Raw genomic sequence first — 22,274 nt, forward strand, 5'->3', positions numbered from 1 at the left:
CCCGGAAAATTAATGGAGGCACTGGTTAAAGAAGCACTGCAGGATCATCTGGACAAGACTTCAGTTATAGCTAGGACACAGCATGGTTTTGTTAAAGGTAAGTCTTGCCTGACCAATTTGATTGGATACTATGATGCAGTCACAAAAGAACTGGATGCAGGGAATAACTTTGATATTATATACTTGGATCTTAGAAAGGCTTTTGATACTGTTGCACATGGAAGACTGCTGCACAAATTGGAGCAGTGTGGCATTGGAGGCAAATTGCTGCTATGGATAAAGGGGTGGTTGAGGGGGAGAAGACAGAGAGTGGTAATCAAACAACACTGCTCATCGTGGACTAATGTTATTAGTGGAGTCCCTCAGGGTTCAGTGTTGGGTCCTTTATTGTTTTCTGTATTTATAAATGATATTGATGATGGTATATCAGGCTTAATGTCCAAGTTTGCAGACGATACGAAGGTTGGCAGGGTTGTCAAGGACACTACTGACACTATGTTGCTGCAACAGGATTTGGAAAGGTTGAGCAGATGGGCTTCGAGGTGGCAAATGAAGTTTAACATTGACAAATGTAAAGTACTACATATGGGAAACAGCAACCCCAGAGCAACGTATCAACTGTGTGGTACTACACTGACAGTGGTAGAGAGTGAAAGGGACCTGGGGGTGGTTGTGCAGGCAGATATGAAGTTCTCTGAGCAGTGCAGATGGGCTGCAAGAGTAGCTCATGGTGTATTGTCAATGATATATAGGAATTTTTCTAGCAGGGATAAGGAGGTGATTATTCCCTTGTATAAGGCAATGGTCAGGCCACACCTAGAGTACTGTATACAGGCCTGGAGGCCTCATTTCAAGAAGGATGTAGAGCTGCTGGAACGAGTACAGAGAAGGGCAACTAGATTGGTGAATGGGACAAAGGGGTGCTCTTACGAAGAAAGGCTTAAGTTTTGCGAATTACAAAGTCTGGAAACTAGGCACCAGCGAGGTGATCTGATAGAGGTGTACAAAGCCTTGAATGGTTTGAGCATGCTCAATGCTGATGGGATTCTTCCTCTTGCTCAGAATAATCACCTGAGAGGGCATAAATTCAAATTGAGGAAAGACAGATGTAGAATAGATGTGCGGAAATTTGCCTTTAGCCAGCGGGTGGTTGGTAGGTGGAACAGACTTCCATCCCTTGTCATGGAAGTTGATAGCCTAAATAAGTTTAAGGCTCATCTGAACAGGTATTTCGAACAGAGGGGTGAAGTGGAAGTGGTTATTTTTATTTATTTATGTTACTTTTTTTTTTTTTTTTTCCTGATGCTGCATAAGCTTGCTTTCTTGCATCAAATGCCTCTACTAATGCTAATGCTAATAGCCATTTGAGATAGGACCACAATGGTCTTGAATTGAAATTCTGAGTAAGTTCAGCTTCAACTGTATGAAGATAATGAGAATATTGAGATTTAGTAATTTTCTTAACAGGGCATCTAAAGGAAGAAAAGGAAATGTAGTTAAAGTTAGTTTTGAGTTTTAAATACCTTTTGTTGGAGGTAATTTTTGCGACGAATTAAACGCCCATGCTTGTTCGACATTCAGTAAGGAAAGTTACTATGATTAGCGGAAGAGAATTTGATGGGAACGAACTCAGAAATTGAAGAATGGAAGATTGAGTATGATGTATAGATCGATCGATTCAAAATTATGGACGGGAATCTAATCAGCATTGCCCAGAAATCAATTTAACACAAGTCCAGTCTGTGTGCCTAAAGCTGAAAAAGTATCTGTCAAAGGAAGGTTCAGAAATAAAAGAAAGGAAATCTACGACAATAGGGAAGTGATCTGATCGGATGAAATTATCACCCTTAGAATTGAGAAGAGAGTTGATTCATGGGTAAAAACTAAATCAAGGTAGAAGGAGTTCCGGGTGGGAAAGTTACAGATCTGAGTTAGGGCATTACTAAGTCAAATGCTACAAAATTGCTTAGCCAGTGAATTTGGTGAACGATTCAGGTCAAAGGCCATTGGGACATTAAAATCACCCAGAATAAGTGGTATTGCTTTCAGAGGTTTCAGAAAGATCGCTGCATCTATAATATCCTCTAATTATTTGAATGGTGGCTAAAGAAACCGGGGATCAAAGTAAAAAAGCATAACCAGGAGAAGCTTTCCTGCATGATTAACTAATAAAAAGATACCTTCAATGGAAGAATGTTTAGTGAACTGTGCCACTTTGACCAAGTGATGGGTAAAGATAGTAATGCCACCACCCTTCGAGTCTAGATCCAAATAATAGGCAGAATAGGAGAGAAGTGAAATTTCACTGTCAGATACATGTGGATGTAACCAGGTTTCAGTGAGGGTGACTATGGCAGAAGTTTGTTGCAGAAGGAAGAGATGAAAAGCAGTTATATTTTTTACAACGCTTTTACAATTGACATAAAATAGTAACGATAACGAAGACATCCTTGATATACAGTATGTCATGTTGTGGGGAGGGGAGGATAAGTGAGAGCTTTCCATTCTTCTGATAGAAGGGAAATTTCTCAATTTTTCCTGGTGTCTGATTTAACAGTAGAAACTGTCTCTCAGTTGTCATGAAGTGCAGTTATTGTTCTCCAGGGATGGGCTGTAATGCCATTAGGCTGGATAAAATCTAAATACATTGACAAAAAAATTTACATACTAAAAAAAACACGTCTTCTCCTGAGTAAGGAGAACTGATAGAATAAATCATTGACCTTATTCCCATTCACTTTATTTTGGATTGGTTAAATAAAAAATTTTTTATCAAAGGAAAGCTAGAATTTTTGACCAGTTTAAGGAAATTATTATAGCATAGTAATTAGCAGCACCTATACTCAGTAAAACATATTGCTGTATGTTAGAGATTGTATGGAATTTTTAGTCATAAAACATTAATTGGCATTAAGTTATTACCTCTGAAGTGTAGATGAGTTAAAAATACATATTTATATATTAAATAAGTGTATATTTAATTAAGTGCATTTCACTATTATATTGCAAAATGAAACTATTCTGTAATTCAAGAAATTCATATACTAAGTGCAGAAATAGCAGCCATTTTGGTATCTTTTGCTATAACACTTCTCCCATCTTGGTATAGTACTAATGCTACTAAAAAGAAATTTTTATTGTTCCCCACATCGGTTTTGTCTTTCGCGTTAACAGTGTCAGCTGTACCAGCATGGAAGAATGACTGCTGTTGTATTACTGTTTATAGTAAAGTGAGCCTGAACAAAAGCATTACTCTACAGTGTATATCCTTCTTTAGGTATAAGATAAAGTTATTTTTATGTATAGTTGATAAATTAGATTCCTATTCATCTTTTGCCAAATGTTGTTTAAGGATTTCAAATGCTATTCCTAAAAGACAATAGAAAAACATAATTTCAGGTATTTTTTCTATAATATTGAAAATTAATATTACTAAAATTAATTGGTCTGAGTAATTTTAAGAAAATTATTTAGAACAAACCTTTGTACTGATATGAGAATATAAAATATGAAATAATTACCGTATTTCCCCATGTATAAGATGCACCTTAATTTTGGGGCCCGAAATTTGAAAAAAAATGTATTACATAAAGTTATTGAACTCAAGTTTTATTCATACAACTCATCACTGTCAAACTCCCATCCATTAGCTTGTCCTCATCTGTGTCTGATGACGAATCACTGTCTTCATATATTGCCTCGTCCTCAGTTCAATCTATGGCATTTGAAATGCCACACTTAAATGACTTGACAACGATCTCAATCTTGATATTATCCCAGAATCTTTTCACCCAGGAACAAACTTCTCCTATAGTTGGTTTCTTCCTGCTGGTGTCAAATTGTCCCCAGAAGATTTCATCCATTGGTTCCATGGCAGCTTTGAAGGGTTTGTTAATGCTGACATCAAGTGGTTGGAGCTGGGATGTCAAGGTATGACGGCAAGTTTTGTTTTTTGCTCTGCAGCAATCTTCTTTGTATTTTTTGTTATATGTGCCCTGAACTGATCAAGCACCAATAAGGTGGTGCCTCTGTAGCCAGGTGGGAAGGAGCAGCAGTGCGTAGCACACGCCTCTTGATTAGACCGTGGTTCGAGCCCGTTACCACCAAATACGGAGGATGCGGAAAGGTCAGGGAATGACCACCGCATATCCCCTGAGCAATATGGCCTTAGTTGCTAATGCTCCTAAAAACCAAATAACAAACAAACAAACAGCACCAATAGGGCAGGTTTGCGTAAGAGCCCACCTGGTCTCCTGCTCAAACCAGATCTTCATCCCATCCTGATCCATCCAACCCTTGTCATGAACGTGGACAATCACTCTTCGAGGAATGTCTTCTTTTGCGTTTGAAAATCAGCTTAGGAGGCAGCTTGGTTCCATCGGCACAACAAGCTAGAACAACTGTATAATGGCTCTTTTCATGTCCATCTTGAAATGCTGTAATTAAGACAATTAAATTAAGACAATTAAAACTGTAATTGTCTTCACAATTACAGTTTTCACCCCCTTCTTATCAACAGTTCTGTTACTTGGGACTCAAATTGAAGGGGGACTTTGTCCTTATTTGCAATCTGTCCCAACTCAGACCGATGTGTCTTCCGACATTGAATGACAAAACGATGAAATTCAAGGACCTCCTGCTCATAGCTTTCAGGTATCTTTTGGGCAAGTCTGGTGCATGTACGCATGCTTAGTCCATTCTGTTTCATGAACCTGAAGCACCAATTGTGTCCTCATTTGAAATCAGTAACTTCTTTGTCATCAGCAGTTCTTCTTGCCTCATGCTGAGTCATCTTTGTGGACACAGGAATTCCAATTGCCCTTTGCTCCTCAATCCATATCTTCAATTCCCTCTCTAAATCAGGCCATTTTGCTGACTTGCCTCTAATGGCCTTCTTCTGCCGTGGCATTTTCAGTAGGATTTCTTCTTCCCGTAGCCAGTCTCGGATTGTTTTCTCAGTTGGAAGAGGACCAAACTTACGTTCAGCAGCACGATTTCCATTCACTTTTGCAAACTGGATCACTTTTAACTTGAATTCAGCACTGTACATTTTGCTGACTTGCCTCTAATGGCCTTCTTCTGCCGTGGAATTTTCAGTAGGATTTCTTCTTCCCGTAGCCAGTCTCGGATTGTTTTCTCAGTTGGAAGAGGACCAAACTTACGTTCAGCAGCACGATTTCCATTCACTTTTGCTGACTTGCCTCTAATGACCTTCTTCTGCCGTGGCATTTTCAGTAGGATTTCTTCTTCCCGTAGCCAGTCTCGGATTGTTTTCTCAGTTGGAGGAGGACCCAACTTACGTTCAGCAGCACGATTTCCATTCACTTTTGCAAACTGGATCACTTTTAACTTGAATTCAGCACTGTACAAAAATCTTTTCTGAGCCATTTCTGGGCAGAATGTGGCAAAATGTAACCTAATATACTGGTAACAAGTGCGAAACAATGAGCGCAAAGACAACAAGTGCGAAAAAGTGGGAAATGCAAGTAAAAAAAAATCTACAACTACTGTATAAGACGCACCCAGTTTTTAGACCCCAAATTTTTTGAAAAAAGGTGTGTCTTATAAATGGGGAAATATGGTAATGTATATGCAGTAACACTTTATAAATCTGGTACTTCGAAAATTTTTCTAAAAAAATAAAATAATGAGCCAAAAGTGAGCCAAAATCCTGTACACTCTCTCTCTGTCTCTCTCTCTCTCTCTCTCTCTCTCTCTCTCTCTCTCTCTCTCTCTCTCTCATTGGTTGCTTGCTATTATTATTCAAACTCTATATCATAAACATGAAAAATTAGTAGTTTTATTAACTTTTTTTTTTAAATGTGATATCAGAAAAAAAAAATTATTTTGTTGTGCATTTGTTTCTAAATTGTGATCTTCAACTTAGTGTACTGTTCACCTTGGAGAAACTTTGTCATAGTTTCTGAAGCTGTGGTGATAGACAAGCAGTCACTGCAAGAGCAATGAATATTAGGTTTCAAAACTTTTTCAAGAATTAAGCCAAATGTTGCCAGATTTAAGAGTTATACTAAGTATTATTGATTATAGACACATAATTTACAAATGTCTGATTTATTCCCTTGTTTTAACAGTTGATGGCATTATGTTTGTGGTAGACAGTGGTTACTGTAAACTAAAAGTATACAACCCAAGAATTGGTATGGATGCTTTGCAGATATATCCAATTAGTCAGGTATGTTGCATTATTTTTTTTCTATAAGAACAAGATAAATTAAAAATATCTTTTCGTGTAGAAAACTTGTTGTCCCATTACCTACCATATATTTTAAATGCTGCTATTGCTAAATTTGAACATTCATATAAATAATTTTTTATTTTTTCTGTTCTTTTCTTGCTCGTTCATGATGTTGAAATCTTTTCTTTCTCCACTCTTGACATTGAAAGTCCTGGTGCCTTTTTTTAAATAATCTATTTATTTATTGTTTGAATTTTAATCTGTTCAAAATATTTATTCCCCATTGTCTTAGATTCCCAGTATCAGACATTGGAAAATAAATATTTTGCTATTATGAAACTATGCACAACTTTTTTATTGTTATAGTTGTTGAAATGGCAGTACTAATTATGGAAGTAAAGCTGCATTATCGTGGACCAGAAGCCAAACATTGTAAAGCATTCCTCCCCCCCCCCTTTAAACTAAATCACAAAATGTCACAATGTACACTCAATGCATAGTTTATTTGGAACACCTCCGTGCAAGGAAGCCAAGCCTACCATATATGCCAGTCATATATCTATTTCCGAATGCATATGCTAATAGCAAATAGGTTGTTGTTGTTATTTGGTTTTTAGGAGCATTAGCAACTAAGGCCATATTGCTCCGGGATATGCGGTGGTCATTCCATGACCTTTCCGCATCCTCCGTATTTGGTGGTGACGGGCTCGAACCACGGTCTAATCAAGAAGCGTGTGCTACGCACTGCTGCTCCTTCCCACCTGGCTACGGAGGCGCCAAGCAAATAGGTGACTCTGGTAGTGAAACCAGTTCTACCAGTGGTGACTCTGGTAGAACATGAAATTATAGTTGAACAAGAGGGTGGCACTAGTATCACTACAACAATGGCAATATAGTGTGTTCAAAGGTATGTGAAGAATAGCTCACAGTTTAGGGAGAGGGGACATGAGTGGTCAGTATCTGAGAGAACTAGTACACCGTTCCAAATATTCAGTACAGCTGTGAACTGCTGCTACCATCTCTCCCAATGCAAAAATGCCAGATTTTGTCAGGTCCAAGTTACAGCAACAGATGACCTTGTTTCGCATAAATAGAAAGAAATTCCATATTTGCAGCGAGGCTAAGAAAAACCAGACTCCAAATAAAGGTTGCCTGTATGACAAATTCCAGTTCTCTGGTATAGTGGTTAATGGTCATTTAGGGGGAAATTAAAGACAACGCTGGGTGGTAATCAGTGGGTGCTGCTCTTTGTGGACTAATGTTATTAGTGGAGTCCCACAGGGTTCGATGTTGGGTCCACTGTTGTTTTGTACATTTATCAATGATATTGATGAAGGTATATCAGGCTTAGTATCGAAGTTTGCAGATGATACAAAAGTTGGCAGAGTTGTTAATGACAGTAATGGCAGTGTGTTACTGCAACCGGATCTAGAAAATTTGGGCAGATGGGCTGAGAAGTGGCAACTGAAGTTTAACATTGAAAATTACTGCATATGGGTAAAAGTAATCCCAGAGAAATATACCAACTATGTGGTACTACACTTAAGGTGGTAGAAAATGAAAAAGACCTGGGAGTAATTGTACAGTCAGATATGAAGTTTTCTGAGCAGTGCAGACAGGCTGCCAAGGCAGGTCATGGGGCGTTGTCAATGATATACAGGAATTTTGTTAGAAGGGAAAAGGTGATTGTCCCTCTGTATAAGGCAATGGTCAGGCCATGCCTTGAGTACTGCGTGCAGATCTGGAGGCCTCATTTTAGGAAGGATGTAGATTTGCTTGAGCGTGTACAGAGAAGGGCAACAAGATTGTGAGGGGAATGAAGGGATCCTCTTACCAGGAGAGGCTTAAGTTCTGCAAATTGCAGCAGCTGGAGACGAGGCACCTGCGTGGTATCTGATTGAGGTGTATAAGGCCTTGAATGGGTTTTTCACACTGAATTCTGATGGGATTCTTCCACTGGTTCAGATTACGAACTTAAAGGGGCATAAATTGAAATTGAGGAAGGGCAGATGTAGAATAGATGTGCGGAAATTTGCCTTTAGCCAGCGTGGAAGTTTAAAGGTTAAATAAATTTAAGCGGGAACTGGACAAACATTTAGAGGGGATTGTTTTGTAAATTTTTTTATTTTTTTTTTTTTTGGCTAATGCTTGCTTTCTTGCATCACATGCCACTACTACTATTTGGAAAAATACATTATTTCTTGCATCACATGCCACTACTACTACTATTTGTAAAAAGACATTATAACAGCCTAGCACAGGGCTAAACATTTTCTTCAAATCTAGGTGTTTGCAAATGTACGGGGGTGTCCTCAGGGACCACCTAGATAGTGAATACACATGTTTACTAAACTTAATTGTTAGATTGGAGTAAAAATTCATTCTGAAAAAAAGTGGTCTTTCTGACACAACCATTGTGTACAGTTTCCTTCTAATAAGATCAGAGAGAAAGCTTATGAAGTTAAATTGTATGCTTTGTATCTTATCATGCTAAATTCTTGCAAGTCTAATATTGTCAGAAGTAAGTTAAATGTATTTGTTTTTTTTTTTTTTTTTGATTTGGTAGTTGTTGGCGCATCGGCTTCTGTGGCCATATTGCACCTCCCAAGGTTTTTTGCAGTACTTTGATCCAAGCCCGAGGAGGGAATCGAACCCGCGACCTTTGGGTTGCCGGGCAAGTACTTTACCCACCCGGCTAGCCCGGTCGGCCAAATGTATTTGTGTTTACTTTACTTATGTCAATATTCTGATAGTTACGGCAGTATTTTGTATAAGATTATAATTGGGTAATTCATATAAAGCATTAATATGAAGAGATGCACTTGCTGGGGGGAGGGGAGGTCCAACAGTGTTGGATCTCCTCTTCCCCCTAACACTGACCTAATCTAGGACCTAACCTGGACTTGTTACATTATTTTCCAGAGTAGATGTTCCTCTTTGTAGTGCATGTTTATGATGTTGAAATCATTTTTTGTCAGCTAATAATATTTTATTTTAACATAGTGAATTTTAATATAATATAACAAATCAAATATGAATTACTTTTGATTTGACTGCAGAAAATTTACTGGTTTTTAGAGGTAAATTTCACTTACCAAACCTTGCGTCTTGTATTATATCTTATATTATCTCTCCTAAAATACCTGGCACACTATGGCCACAGATGCCGATATACCTAATAAATCCCCAAACAAACAAACCTAAAATACATATTTAACTCTTTCAATAGTTTTCAAACTTCTCTTGCCGTATACCTATCCCAGAGTATAAACAAGATTTTTCTTCATTTTTTTGAACATTGCTCACTTAATTTAATTGTACCTACAGTTGTGGTAGTGACATTCAAAATGACTGAAAAAAAATTTAGCATGGATTGCATCGTTCACAGTTTCTGTTTTTTTAGATAATATTCTATCTTGAAAATATCATATAAAACTACTTATTTATCATTATTATAAATTTTGAGTTGGTTGAATTGTTTACAGGTTTTTTTTTTCTGAGATAAATTTAGGGTCCTGCATCATTTCCCCTTGGTTGGATTAGGAAGGGTAAGAAGTGATGGTTGGAAGTTGTCTTAGCTAAATGATGAGCTATTTTGTTGTTGATTCCATGGTTGGACAAGAACTTTCATCTGCCATTCAAACATGCATGAAGTAGTACTGGATCTGTAGCCAGGGTTGGTGATGCAGTTATTGGTCCTAGAGTTGGCTTGCATTATCCTGACTGATCTATTTAAGTTACTGTTTTGGTTGGATAGAATACAGTCCTTAGGATAGGGCTGTATTCTATGACTTCTTCCACTCAAACATCTTTCTCAATCAATTAGCTTGTATTTTGCAGCCTGCTTAAATATAATTTCATACTATATGTAGTTGACTATGCAATTTCCTGTATCTTCATGATTGATGTTTACACCATCATCATTATATTCTAATATACTGCCATCTGATGTACTACCCTTTTCTACCTCCTCTTTCATCCTTCCACCAGGTTTTCTTGCAATGTAATATTACTAATTCAAAAATTGGGTGAATGCCCTCTTCTTTTGCTTATCAAATGTTTCTTGTATTGCATATGCATGGCTTCTAACCACTGTCAACATGCATGGTCATTCTCATATATGATAGTGGTTTTCAGATAAAGTTTGTAATGTCCTCTTTGCCAGACTTGCTCAGAAACTGCCAAACTGAAACCTGTATTGCATACAGCATGTGGTTACCTACTCAATTCTTAAGCTGCCTCTTTGCCTCACTGATGTAGCTTGTGCTGCATTCTAAATAGTTAAATTTATAAGTGCCACCACTCCCAAACCTTTCTAGAATGGGAGATTTAATTCAGAAAATATAGCCTGCAACTTTCTACCAGTAGTTGTCTACATTCGGTGATGTATTGTATAAGTAGTCTGGGTTTCTATATGCCAGGATAAAATGGAAAGCGAATGAAATGCATGGCCAATGCTGATGAATTAACAGGAGTTGAAAATTTGATATGTTTAAGCTGCCATATTTCTGATAAATTCACAGGAAGTTTTACATCAAGTATTAGAAATTAGAATTCCAAAAATTAACATATTTAATCACATACTTAATTAACTTACTTATAATTTCATCCTTTCATAGTTAAGAATCAGTCATTTGAAAACTATGTGGATGTTTGCATGTGTGTAAATTTTTTCTGTATCTGAAAGTAAATTTATCATCAGAAAATGAAAAATAACTCCCCCCTCCCATGGCCACATGGATAGCTTTATTGGATGTCACTGTACTGCACTCATCCTTTAAGACAGACAAACTTACTATAGCCGACCGGGCTAGCCAACTGGGTAAAGTGCCTGCCTGGTAACCCAAAGGTCGCGGGTTCGATTCCCGCCTCGGGCTTGGATCAAAGTACTGCAAAAACCTTGGGAGGTGCATTATGGCCACAGAAGCCTATGTGCCAACAACTACCAAAAAAAAAACTTACTATAGAATATTTGCAATTTATAGATACAATCTACCCTTGGTCTTAGTTGCCTCTGTGTAAATTCTAAAAGGATCCAATTCTTTCCATATCTATAATATAATGTATTTTGAAAACGAAATGCACAAGGCATAATCCTTATGGGTTTTGATAATTAACTATATAGTATCAGTGTAAATACACCATAGTTAACCTATAAACTTGAACTACTTATGTAGCGTAGAAGGCATTATTTTAATTGTATCTCATATTGTGGTTGCTTTCACAACAAGATAGCTGCTATTGCATTACTTCAAATAAATAACGCTTCTCTAGTAGAGAAGACTACTGTTATTTATTTTCAGCGGTACCACCACTCAGACGATCATTTTGAAGCTATTGGGCTTCATCATCGGTGGGCGGGCAGGTACCCAGGTAATACAACAAGCCATCACAGTTGCGAAGTTATATCCACAATATGAGAGTTGCCAAAATACTATATAGATACTATATAGTTAATTATCAAAACCCATAAGGATTATGCCTTGTGCATTTCGTTTTCAAAATACATTACTACCACACCCTTTTGGCATCTCTCATATTGTGGATATAACTTCACAACTGTGATGGCTTGTGTATTACCTGGGTACCTGCCCGCCCACCGATGATGAAGCCCAATAGCTTCAAAATGATCGTCTGGGTGGTGGTACCGCTGAAAATAAATAACAGTAGTCTTCTCTACTAGAGAAGCGTTATTTATTTGAAGTAATGCAATAACAGCTATCTCGTTGTGAAGGAAACCACAATATGAGATACAATTAAAACGATTCCTTCTACGCTACATACGTAGTTCAAGTTTATGGGTTAACTATGGTGTATTTACACCGATACTATATAGTTAACTATAATATAATGAACAAATTCATATAAAAAATTTTGTATGTTACATAATCACTTATCCCATCTGATAACTGGTTTACAATCAGGCTTGTAAACCTGATTGGTGAAACAGGTATTGATTTGGCACTGTTGACAACTACCAAATGAGACTAAATCCTAACTAAATGGAAAAAATTTGTCATGGCAGTAATGAGGATCATCCAGCTTCTTTACTAGCATTCCCTTAATAACTACTGGAACAGACATGTTCACAGCATACAACATTGGAAACACATGCAAGTAAATTCCGTTATTCAACATTTATTCATTTCAACTCACCATAAAGATTAAAAAACTTTTTTATTAAATAAATAACAATAAAACAAAATATTTATTATAATGTTATTGATCACTTCTTACTACCAGAAATGCAGTGCTAAGAAAGCAGATAACTGCAGGTGAACTATAGTGCAGGTCTGGACATGGTATAAAAAACACATGATACTGAGCTCCGTTAATCAGTTATTATTACGCTGATGTGTTACTTGTGTTACGTTAATGTGTTATTATTACGCTTGTAAATGAAATTTAATCATACTTTTATTATTAATATTATGTATTAATAATAAAAGTATGATTAGTAATAATTAATAATATATTAATAATAAATATAATTAATAACTATATATTAATAATAATATAAATGATAATAAAATAATAATTTTATTATTAATATATATAATTTTAATCATACTTACTTTCTTTCAAAAGACAGTGAAAGAGAGTAAAGATTCATTTAAAGTTTGTTCACATTATCTGAATTACTTTTTATTTGTTTTATAGGCTAATGCTAATCAACGATCTGGGCGAGCAGGAAGAACTGGACCAGGGTAAATCTAATTTTACTTTTTTTAATTAATTTTTGGTTATTTTATTTTTGATTATTTTAACATGGAGTTGAAACTGTTTTGTTGTATATTCTTTTCTTGAAATTATGGAGTTTTATTAAAAAACAAATATGGAGGGGAAAAAAGTTTCAGATTTACTAGATATCATATTTAAAATTTTATCAATAAGACTCTTGAATTCGATATCATTATAATTCAAGCCAAAACTCATCTGTCTCACTAAGAGCTTTAAAGCAAAGCTTTTGCAATTTTAATATTTTGTATGACTCCTACAAAATGCTTTGTTGCGATACAAAAACCATTGCTGTTTGTTTTATGATACAGTTCTAGTAAGTTCTCTAAAGGACATGCTAATAATGAGGTATACATTTATACTGAGACAAGACTCTTTGCTGCATATGAGTCAGTTCATATATTATTAAAAATTAAAAATTACAATTGTGAAGACTCCTGAATTAAATGGTTTCAATGGAATAAAGCGTCTTTCTCAGCAACTTATAATATGCTGCTATTTCCGATATTAATAATTATAGTAAAATTATAAATATTGTATTTTTGTTTTGTTTTTTTCCATACAAAACTATACCCAAAAAATTTGCAGTTTTATTCCTTTAAACTTGGCATTAAGTTAAACTTCGTTTTAAAGTAATTAATTGAGTAATTAATTAAAAATAATTAAAAACAGTTTAGCTGTATCAATCTGAATTAAACTACACTGCTTATTTTATTTATTTATTTACTGTATGATTGATGTGATGATTATCCTGTTTCAGTGAGAGTTTTACTTTTTTATTTTATTTTATTTTATTCCTTTGTTAAGGCCTCACTTGCTTATTTTGTGTTATTATTATCTTTTATTCAATGAAACACTCTGACTTGTCTGTACCAGGGTATCACCCCCAACCAGAAAATGCATTTTATTACCTTTGAGTACAGCGGGTACACCAATGGTGTATCATAACAGAATTTGAGGCACCATTAGTGTACTTTGAAATGTGAAAACAAAAAATGATCAGGATATGAAAAAAAAAAAAAAAACTTCTAGTATAAAGATTTACAAAAATTGTAATATTTTATGGCAATGGATTTTATTACACCTGGTGTCTAACTGTACTTTTAATGGCAACTCAGCTGTATTTGTGCACACCAAAAATATTTTAGATACAACTGATTAAAATTAATCTAGACATTTTTGGCGAGATTGCTTCCATCATATTTAGTAAAAAGTTTATATTGAACACAAAACAAAAAATATGAGGATGAACACATACACAGAGTAAAGACAACTAACTTGATATTAAAGTAATTAAATAATTTAAAATATTTAAATTTGAATTAACACTGCACTACTTACTTTTTATTTATTTATTTTTTTACTGTTCTGCTTGATACTGATGATTATCTTATCATTCCAGACACTGTTTTCGTTTATATACAGAAAGCCAATATAAACAAGAAATGCTCACTACTACTATTCCAGAAATACAGAGAACTAATTTATCCAATGTAGTTCTGTTATTAAAATCACTTGGTGTTCAAGATCTTCTTCAATTTCATTTTATGGATCCTCCTCCACAGGTATGAGGTACACATTTAATCATTTTTGAATTTAATAGTAACTTAATTGATTAATTTTTAAATAAAATATTTTGATGAGTATAAAGCACTCATAAGAATATGTTATTGTTGTTGACACCGGTTCTTTTCTGTGTAATCCTAATGTGGATATTTTATATGCAGCAGAGACAGTTCTAATGCTTCATGTATCATATTGATGACATCAGTGTGTTCAGTTAGTCAGATTAAGCTTTCTGTGCCACTTAAAATAAGTAAATCTTATTAAAACTTGCCAACTTTGTGGCCATTTGGATTAGACTTTTACCACTTCATAAACTATAATGTATAGCTCTTATGTGCCTGCAGCTTTTGTTCTGTTACTTGAGTTTTGAATTATAAATAAATTAAGATAAGTAAACATTGTGGCGATATTGGATTAAACTTATTGCTACTGTTAATATAGGCAGGTATGTGCAAAGATTAATATCTCACTAATATTGTAAATAAAATGTATATATTTTTTTCTGTTGTGAATGTTCTAGCTCATCATGACAATTATTACAAATGACTACACACACCACTATGAGCATGAAAAATTAACTACAGATTAAGAGAGAGAGTTAATTATGAACATTAATTATTAGGTTAATAAACTGTGAAAATTAAGAAATAATAATTAAAGTTGGAGGGAGGGTTAGCCAATGGTTTGAGGACCACTTTTCCTTCTCTTTCTTTTTCTTCTTCTCCTTGGCTGGTACGCCTGGTATCAGGTTTACAATGCATAATCCAGACTGACTTGGTCGAGATTATAAAAAAACTTTATGAAGTATAATCAAGATATATAATCCCGATATTAAACTTATTCATCTCTCTCTCGGTGCCTCCGTAGCCAGGTGGGAAGGAGCAGCAGTGCGTAGCACGCGCTTCTTGATTAGACCGGGGTTCGAGCCCGTCACCACCAAATACGAAGGATGCGGAAAGGTCAGGGAATGACCACCGCATATCCCGGAGCAATATGGCCTTAGTTGCTAATGCTCCTAAAAATAAAAAAAAACCAAAACCAAACCATCTCTCTCTCTCTCTCTCTCTCTCTCTCTCTCTCTCTCTCTCTCTCTCTCTCTCTCTCACGCACATGCATGGCCCCAGGTGCCAAGCGAATTCGAGGTCAAGCATTTTTACTGCAAATTAAACAGCGATCTTTCTCAGAGATAAAAGTTCTTTTTAAGTTATATCGTTTTCTATCAGCAGTTCATTTATAAATCAGTTCTCCACTTGGAAAGTCTCAAGTAAGAAGAGAGAAAGGAAATTCACCTTTCTTTTTTGTTATACTGTATATATATATTACATTCTTTACTGATAACTAACCCTTCTAACCACTTGGCCTCCTTGCGGCAGTGCTCCTTCCTCCCCACTGTGGGGCATGAAACCTGGGAGGTTAACCCCCCAAGGCAAAAAGGAGCTAACCATGGACTATGATGACTACCCTGCTCTTGAGCTGCCTAGGTGCTCATCTAGTACTGTCAGCGATGCTGACCATGAAATTGCATATGATGGAACAAAGACAAAAAATATTGTTGAAGGATACAGAACAACAGGAATGCCCATCATTCCTTATTTTGCATTCTCTTTCGGACAAATCTATTAGCACTCTATCACCATTTCTTATACAGAAATGTCTGGAAAATGTGGCAGGCTCACCCAAAATGGTGAGAAGACTCAGATCCAGTGACCTATTGGTGGAAACTGCAAGTCGCACACATTCTGAGACTTTGCTGAAATTAACAACATTTGGAGGACTACCCGTACAGGTCACCCCACATGCAACCTTAAATACCTCTAAAGGAGTAATTGCAGAGTGGGATCTGATGAATGTAACAGAAGCTGAACTGGTCCAGGAACTGAAACATCAAAAAGTTATACAAGCCAAACGCATCACAATCAGGAGAGATGGAGATGTAATTCCCACCTGCAACATCATTCTGACATTCAGAACACCAATATTACCATCTAGTGTCAAAGCCGGGTATCTCAATTGCCAAGTATGGCCTTTCATTCCAAATCCTATAAGATGCTACAAGCACCAAAAAATTGGTCACTCACAAATGGCTTGTAGAGGCGATCCAGTCTGTCCAAACTGTGGTTCCAAAGAACATTCACAAACAGACTGATGCTAAAACCTCACATACTCCTAATTGCAAAGGCACACATCCAGCCTATTCAAAATCATGTGATCTCTGGAAAGCAGGGGAAAAAATCCAAAAGTATAGGGTAGAACAAAAAGTTACATATCAAGAGGCAAAGAAACAAATTATGCTCAATGCACTCAAGAACACATATGCAACAGCAATGAAAAAATATCAGTCTATGTCAACACAAACTGAAGTTTCCATTCTCCCAACCATATCCATTGCAGATTGGGCCTGATCTGTGCTGTCAACGAAATTTCGTTGACAGCACACTTTCGTCAACAAAACAGTCTCCTAAGGAGCAAAAGGTAGCAGACAGAGCCACCAACACTCCAGTCACAGTTCCACCAACTGCACCACAAATCATCAGATTCTACAAAACTGAAAACCAATTCAGCTCCCACTAAGAAGACAAATAATCCCATAGCAGTAAATATGGATACCGATAACGCTGACCCGGAAGAACCTATCCTAGACCTTCACGCAGAGGATGACATGGACACTGGACACCCAATCTTTCCAAGAAGAGAGAAAGTGAAGCTCGATCACCACAAACAGACTGGGAATGAAAAAAGAGTCAGAATCATCTTCATGTAACAAAACCAAATAATGCATCATATAATACAATGGAACTGTAGAGGACTTCACAGTAGCATTGATGATATCCATGAGCTAATAGGTCATTATCATCCTGTAGGCATCTGCTTACAAGAGACAAATTTAACATTACAAGTGTCTCTCTCAATTAAAAATTATACCCTTTTTAGGAAAGACAGAGCTGGTACAAATAATTCTCATGGACGTTCTCATGAGACTAAATCCTAACTAAATGAAACAAATTTGTCATGGCAGTAACGAGGTTCATCCAGCTTCTTTTTATTTCTTTTTTTTTATGAAAACCCCAAACACGAAAGGTATCAAAACCTATAGTACTTAGTACTGTGCATGGGTTGAAGGAGAAGTATGGGGGGAGGGGAATGCCGGAAACTTTGCTCTAGAGACTAAACATGGGTTTCACTACTTCAAGCCTCCAATAAGCAAAGTGGTGGTATTTCACCGGTTGATGAAAGTTATCTACTAGCATTCTCTTAATAATACATCATATAATTTTCCTAGATTCACCAGTACCTTACAGCATTCCGTTACAAACCTCCATTGAAGCTGTTGCAACGTGTATAGTGATGTGATTGGAAGTGCTTTATTTGTAAAAAAATAGGTGCCGGTACTGATTCTTTGCTATCAGGAAAAATTGAAAGTTAAAAGGATATGAAAAGTACTCTAAAATTTTTTTTTCCTGATATTGTTACTTTAGTAGTAATGTTTTTAGAATAAGAACAACGAATTAAGTTTATTAACACAGTTTATTAAGCATAAATTTATTATTCACGTATATAAAAAAATAAGTAAAATGTGAGTAAAATAAATAAAAAATAATAACATAAATAAAAATAATTTCATAATAAAGTTTGTAGAATATTCCAAATTTTCATTAAGTTCTCATCGGACACCCTATGCCGACTCTTCTTCCTCTTTGTGTGTGTCAGTTGCTGAATGACGTTTCCGAAGCAGCCATGAATCAACATATTTTGCTGGATCGAAGCGTGTTAGCGGTGGGCCTACAGTTTTAAGAAACAGTAGTGAAGAAACTGTTTTTGTCATCAATGAAGCGCTGGTTGGGTTGGCGATCAGATTCATTTGTGAAAATCCTTGTTCACATTCACTTGATGAAATTGGTATCATACTCAAAAGCGTTCATCAAATTCTCCAAACAGGCCTCTGCGGTTGGGTATATCCATACTGTTTTTTGAGTCTTTTTCACCAACCTTGCGTAGAATTAAAACACCAGGGAAACTAAACTTTTGATAACTGATTTATAATAAGTCAAAATACCCGCATCTACAACAAATTTAACTTTATAAAAACTCTACATATAAATTATTAAAATCTGCTACATTACAATCAATAAAATGCATAAAATATACTGATTAAAACGATAAAAACCGTAGCTTTCAAAGGCTCAGCCTTCTTCTTCAGCGGTAAACCTTGCTATGCAGTACAACTTTAAATATCAGCAGGCTAACGGTACTCCTCACGTGTTTCCATTCTCGTGTGCTTCGTTCTCTCGCGTTGTGGAACTGGAAGTGGCTCGAGTGGAAGCCACACGGAATCGTTCATCCCTTTTGAGGATAGTGGTCTCAAAGATGGGATGAATCCGCGTGCCTCTATCCCTATTTATGTTAATGGTAGAACAAATCCGCAAACTCTCGAGCCACTTACGGTCCCAGAACTTATGCGCCCGATCGGTGATGATAGCATCGTCCGGGGAGATCTGGTGTTGCTTCTCCCAAAAATGCTCGGCCACGGCGGACTTGCCATATTCCGCATTTCTTATTGCCTTAGTGTGTTCCCCCAAACGATCTTTAAGACGGCGTTTTGTTTCCCCTACATAACACTCCCCACAATCCGGGCATCTAATGCTATATACGACCCCACTAGTGTTCTCTTTTTTATTGGGGTCTTTAACCTGAGACACGATTGTGCGCAGCCTCCGTCCTGGAAGCTGCACACAACGCGTCTGGTACTTTCTTAGTATTCTAGCTATATGATCAGTCAAACCCGGGTAGTAGGGAATGTATGCAGTGGCTATCGGTGTAAATGGCTCGCCTCTCCTCTGATTTCCTTTAACATATTTCTCTATAATCCTCCGGGGGTAACCACATTTTGCAAGATCCGTCGCGACCCGTTCATACTCTAACTTTCTATCATCGGAGGCACTGCAATGTGATTTTGCTCTTTCAACTAAAGCTCTTACCACACTGTTCCTATGATGGTTGGTTTGGGCTGAGCTGTAATGCGCATACTGCCCTTTACACATGGACTTCCTAAACACCCTAGTCCTCAGCTGTCGACCTTCTCTACAGACCAACACATCTAGGAACGGCAAAACTCCTCCTTCTTCCACCTCCGATGTAAATTGTATGAATGGGGAGAAGCCATTTAAGCTGTTCAACACTTGATCCTCACTCCCCTTCCGAATGATTGAAAACGTATCATCCACATACCTTTTCCAGGGGCGCATAGGGAGAACACTAGCATTAAATATTCTGGCCTCGAGCTCCTCCATAGCTAAATTAGCTATAATTGCGCTGATGGGGGAGCCCATGGCTGCACCATTAACCTGTTTATACATAGTATTATCAAATACCATAGTGGTACTTGAGAGGCATAACTCTATTCCTTTCTCAATATCCTCTAGCTTTAGCTGTGTTCTAGTACTTAGGGTGGTGTCCCTCTGTAATGCCAAGCGTGCACACCACACCCCATGATCAATCGGAATACATGTAAATAGCGATTTCACGTCGAAGGAAATCATGATCTCATTTTCTTCTATGGGTTGGCTTCTAATAAACTGCACAAAGTCTTTACTATCTTTAATACTGTATTCTGAAAGTCCCACTAGTGGGGATAACAATTTGGCTAAGAAACCAGAAAGTGCATAGGTTGGACTGCCTATAAATGAGACTATGGGTCTAAGTGGCACATCCACTTTGTGAATTTTAGGCAAGCCATAAAATCTTGGCATTTGGCTACCTGTAGCGCGCAACATCCAATACTGTTCCTTAGAAATTTTGTTGGACTTAAGCCAACCCTGTACCATACCGTTCACTTGGCGTTCCAAACTAAGAAGAGGACTTTTCTGAATAACTTTATAAGTCATCTGATCTTCCAATAAACACAACGCTTTACTTCTATATGCTTCCTTATCAAGAACCACAGTTGCTCTACCCTTGTCCGCGGGTAGGACTACGATGCTATCATCCTGTTTAAGGCTTCTTAGCGCAATTCTTTGCTTCACATTAAGATTGGAGGGGGCATCCTTAGCTTGACTCAGGATCGCTGCTACTTTTACTCGAACTTCATTAGCTGTAGCTTCGGGAAGTTTGCTTATAGCCCTTTCCACGCCCATAGCTACTTCTGCAACGGGTAATCTGGGCGGCACCATGGCAAATTCCGGTCCTAAATTTAGAACCTCCAATTGCTCCTTAGTTAATTGTTTATTGCTCAAATTCACCACAAAATTCTTGGTGGTGCTATCACCACTGCCCCTAGGCTTGGTTCGTTCTTTAAGCTTGTCAAACTTCCCCATTTGTCTCCGTCTATAACTGTCCGAAATTCGTTTTGCTTTAGCTGTTACTACACTAACCACTCCTGCTAAGTGTATCGGAGACAACTTATCATTTAACTTATCCAAGCACTGCCTTTTACCTCTCCTAATGTGGTATAAATCATTATGTAATTTTCCGATCCATATATTAAGGATCTTCCTTTGATACCACTTGGTAATGTTAAATACTCGTTCATCCTCAAAGGGTAGCTTTGTTTGAAAGCCTCGTGGAATGAGATTATGCGTCTTGCATCGATGGGCAAACCTCAAATGTTGTTCATGTTTCGCCTCCCTAACACTATGCCTCTGAAATTCTCTGACGCACTGCACAAATGGACGGCCATAACATCGAAATAATTCTCCAAACAGGCCTCTGCGGTTGGGTATATCCATACTGTTTTTTGAGTCTTTTTCACCAACCTTGCGTAGAATTAAAACACCAGGGAAACTAAACTTTTGATAACTGATTTATAATAAGTCAAAATACCCGCATCTACAACAAATTTAACTTTATAAAAACTCTACATATAAATTATTAAAATCTGCTACATTACAATCAATAAAATGCATAAAATATACTGATTAAAACGATAAAAACCGTAGCTTTCAAAGGCTCAGCCTTCTTCTTCAGCGGTAAACCTTGCTATGCAGTACAACTTTAAATATCAGCAGGCTAACGGTACTCCTCACGTGTTTCCATTCTCGTGTGCTTCGTTCTCTCGCGTTGTGGAACTGGAAGTGGCTCGAGTGGAAGCCACACGGAATCGTTCATCCCTTTTGAGGATAGTGGTCTCAAAGATGGGATGAATCCGCGTGCCTCTATCCCTATTTATGTTAATGGTAGAACAAATCCGCAAACTCTCGAGCCACTTACGGTCCCAGAACTTATGCGCCCGATCGGTGATGATAGCATCGTCCGGGGAGATCTGGTGTTGCTTCTCCCAAAAATGCTCGGCCACGGCGGACTTGCCATATTCCGCATTTCTAGAGAACACTAGTGGGGTCGTATATAGCATTAGATGCCCGGATTGTGGGGAGTGTTATGTAGGGGAAACAAAACGCCGTCTTAAAGATCGTTTGGGGGAACACACTAAGGCAATAAGATATGCGGAATATGGCAAGTCCGCCGTGGCCGAGCATTTTTGGGAGAAGCAACACCAGATCTCCCCGGACGATGCTATCATCACCGATCGGGCGCATAAGTTCTGGGACCGTAAGTGGCTCGAGAGTTTGCGGATTTGTTCTACCATTAACATAAATAGGGATAGAGGCACGCGGATTCATCCCATCTTTGAGACCACTATCCTCAAAAGGGATGAACGATTCCGTGTGGCTTCCACTCGAGCCACTTCCAGTTCCACAACGCGAGAGAACGAAGCACACGAGAATGGAAACACGTGAGGAGTACCGTTAGCCTGCTGATATTTAAAGTTGTACTGCATAGC

The 22,274-nt window shown here is 37.3% G+C and overlaps 1 protein-coding gene across 1 annotated transcript in view; it reads left to right on the forward strand.

Moving 5' to 3' along the window:
• Prp16 (ATP-dependent RNA helicase l(1)G0007) overlaps positions 1-22,274 on the forward strand; it is a 226,447-nt gene that overhangs the window by 138,881 nt on the left and 65,292 nt on the right. The window contains exons 15-17 of the mRNA XM_090377598.1: positions 6,093-6,193; positions 12,857-12,903; positions 14,337-14,499. Coding sequence (XP_090233724.1) covers positions 6,093-6,193; positions 12,857-12,903; positions 14,337-14,499 — 311 coding nt within the window. The remainder of the gene's footprint in view (positions 1-6,092; positions 6,194-12,856; positions 12,904-14,336; positions 14,500-22,274) is intronic.

Source organism: Mastigoproctus giganteus, chromosome 7 (genome assembly GCF_048544385.1).
Source record: "Mastigoproctus giganteus isolate SK-2022 chromosome 7, ASM4854438v1, whole genome shotgun sequence".
NCBI classification, from domain to species: Eukaryota; Metazoa; Arthropoda; class Arachnida; order Uropygi; family Thelyphonidae; genus Mastigoproctus; species Mastigoproctus giganteus.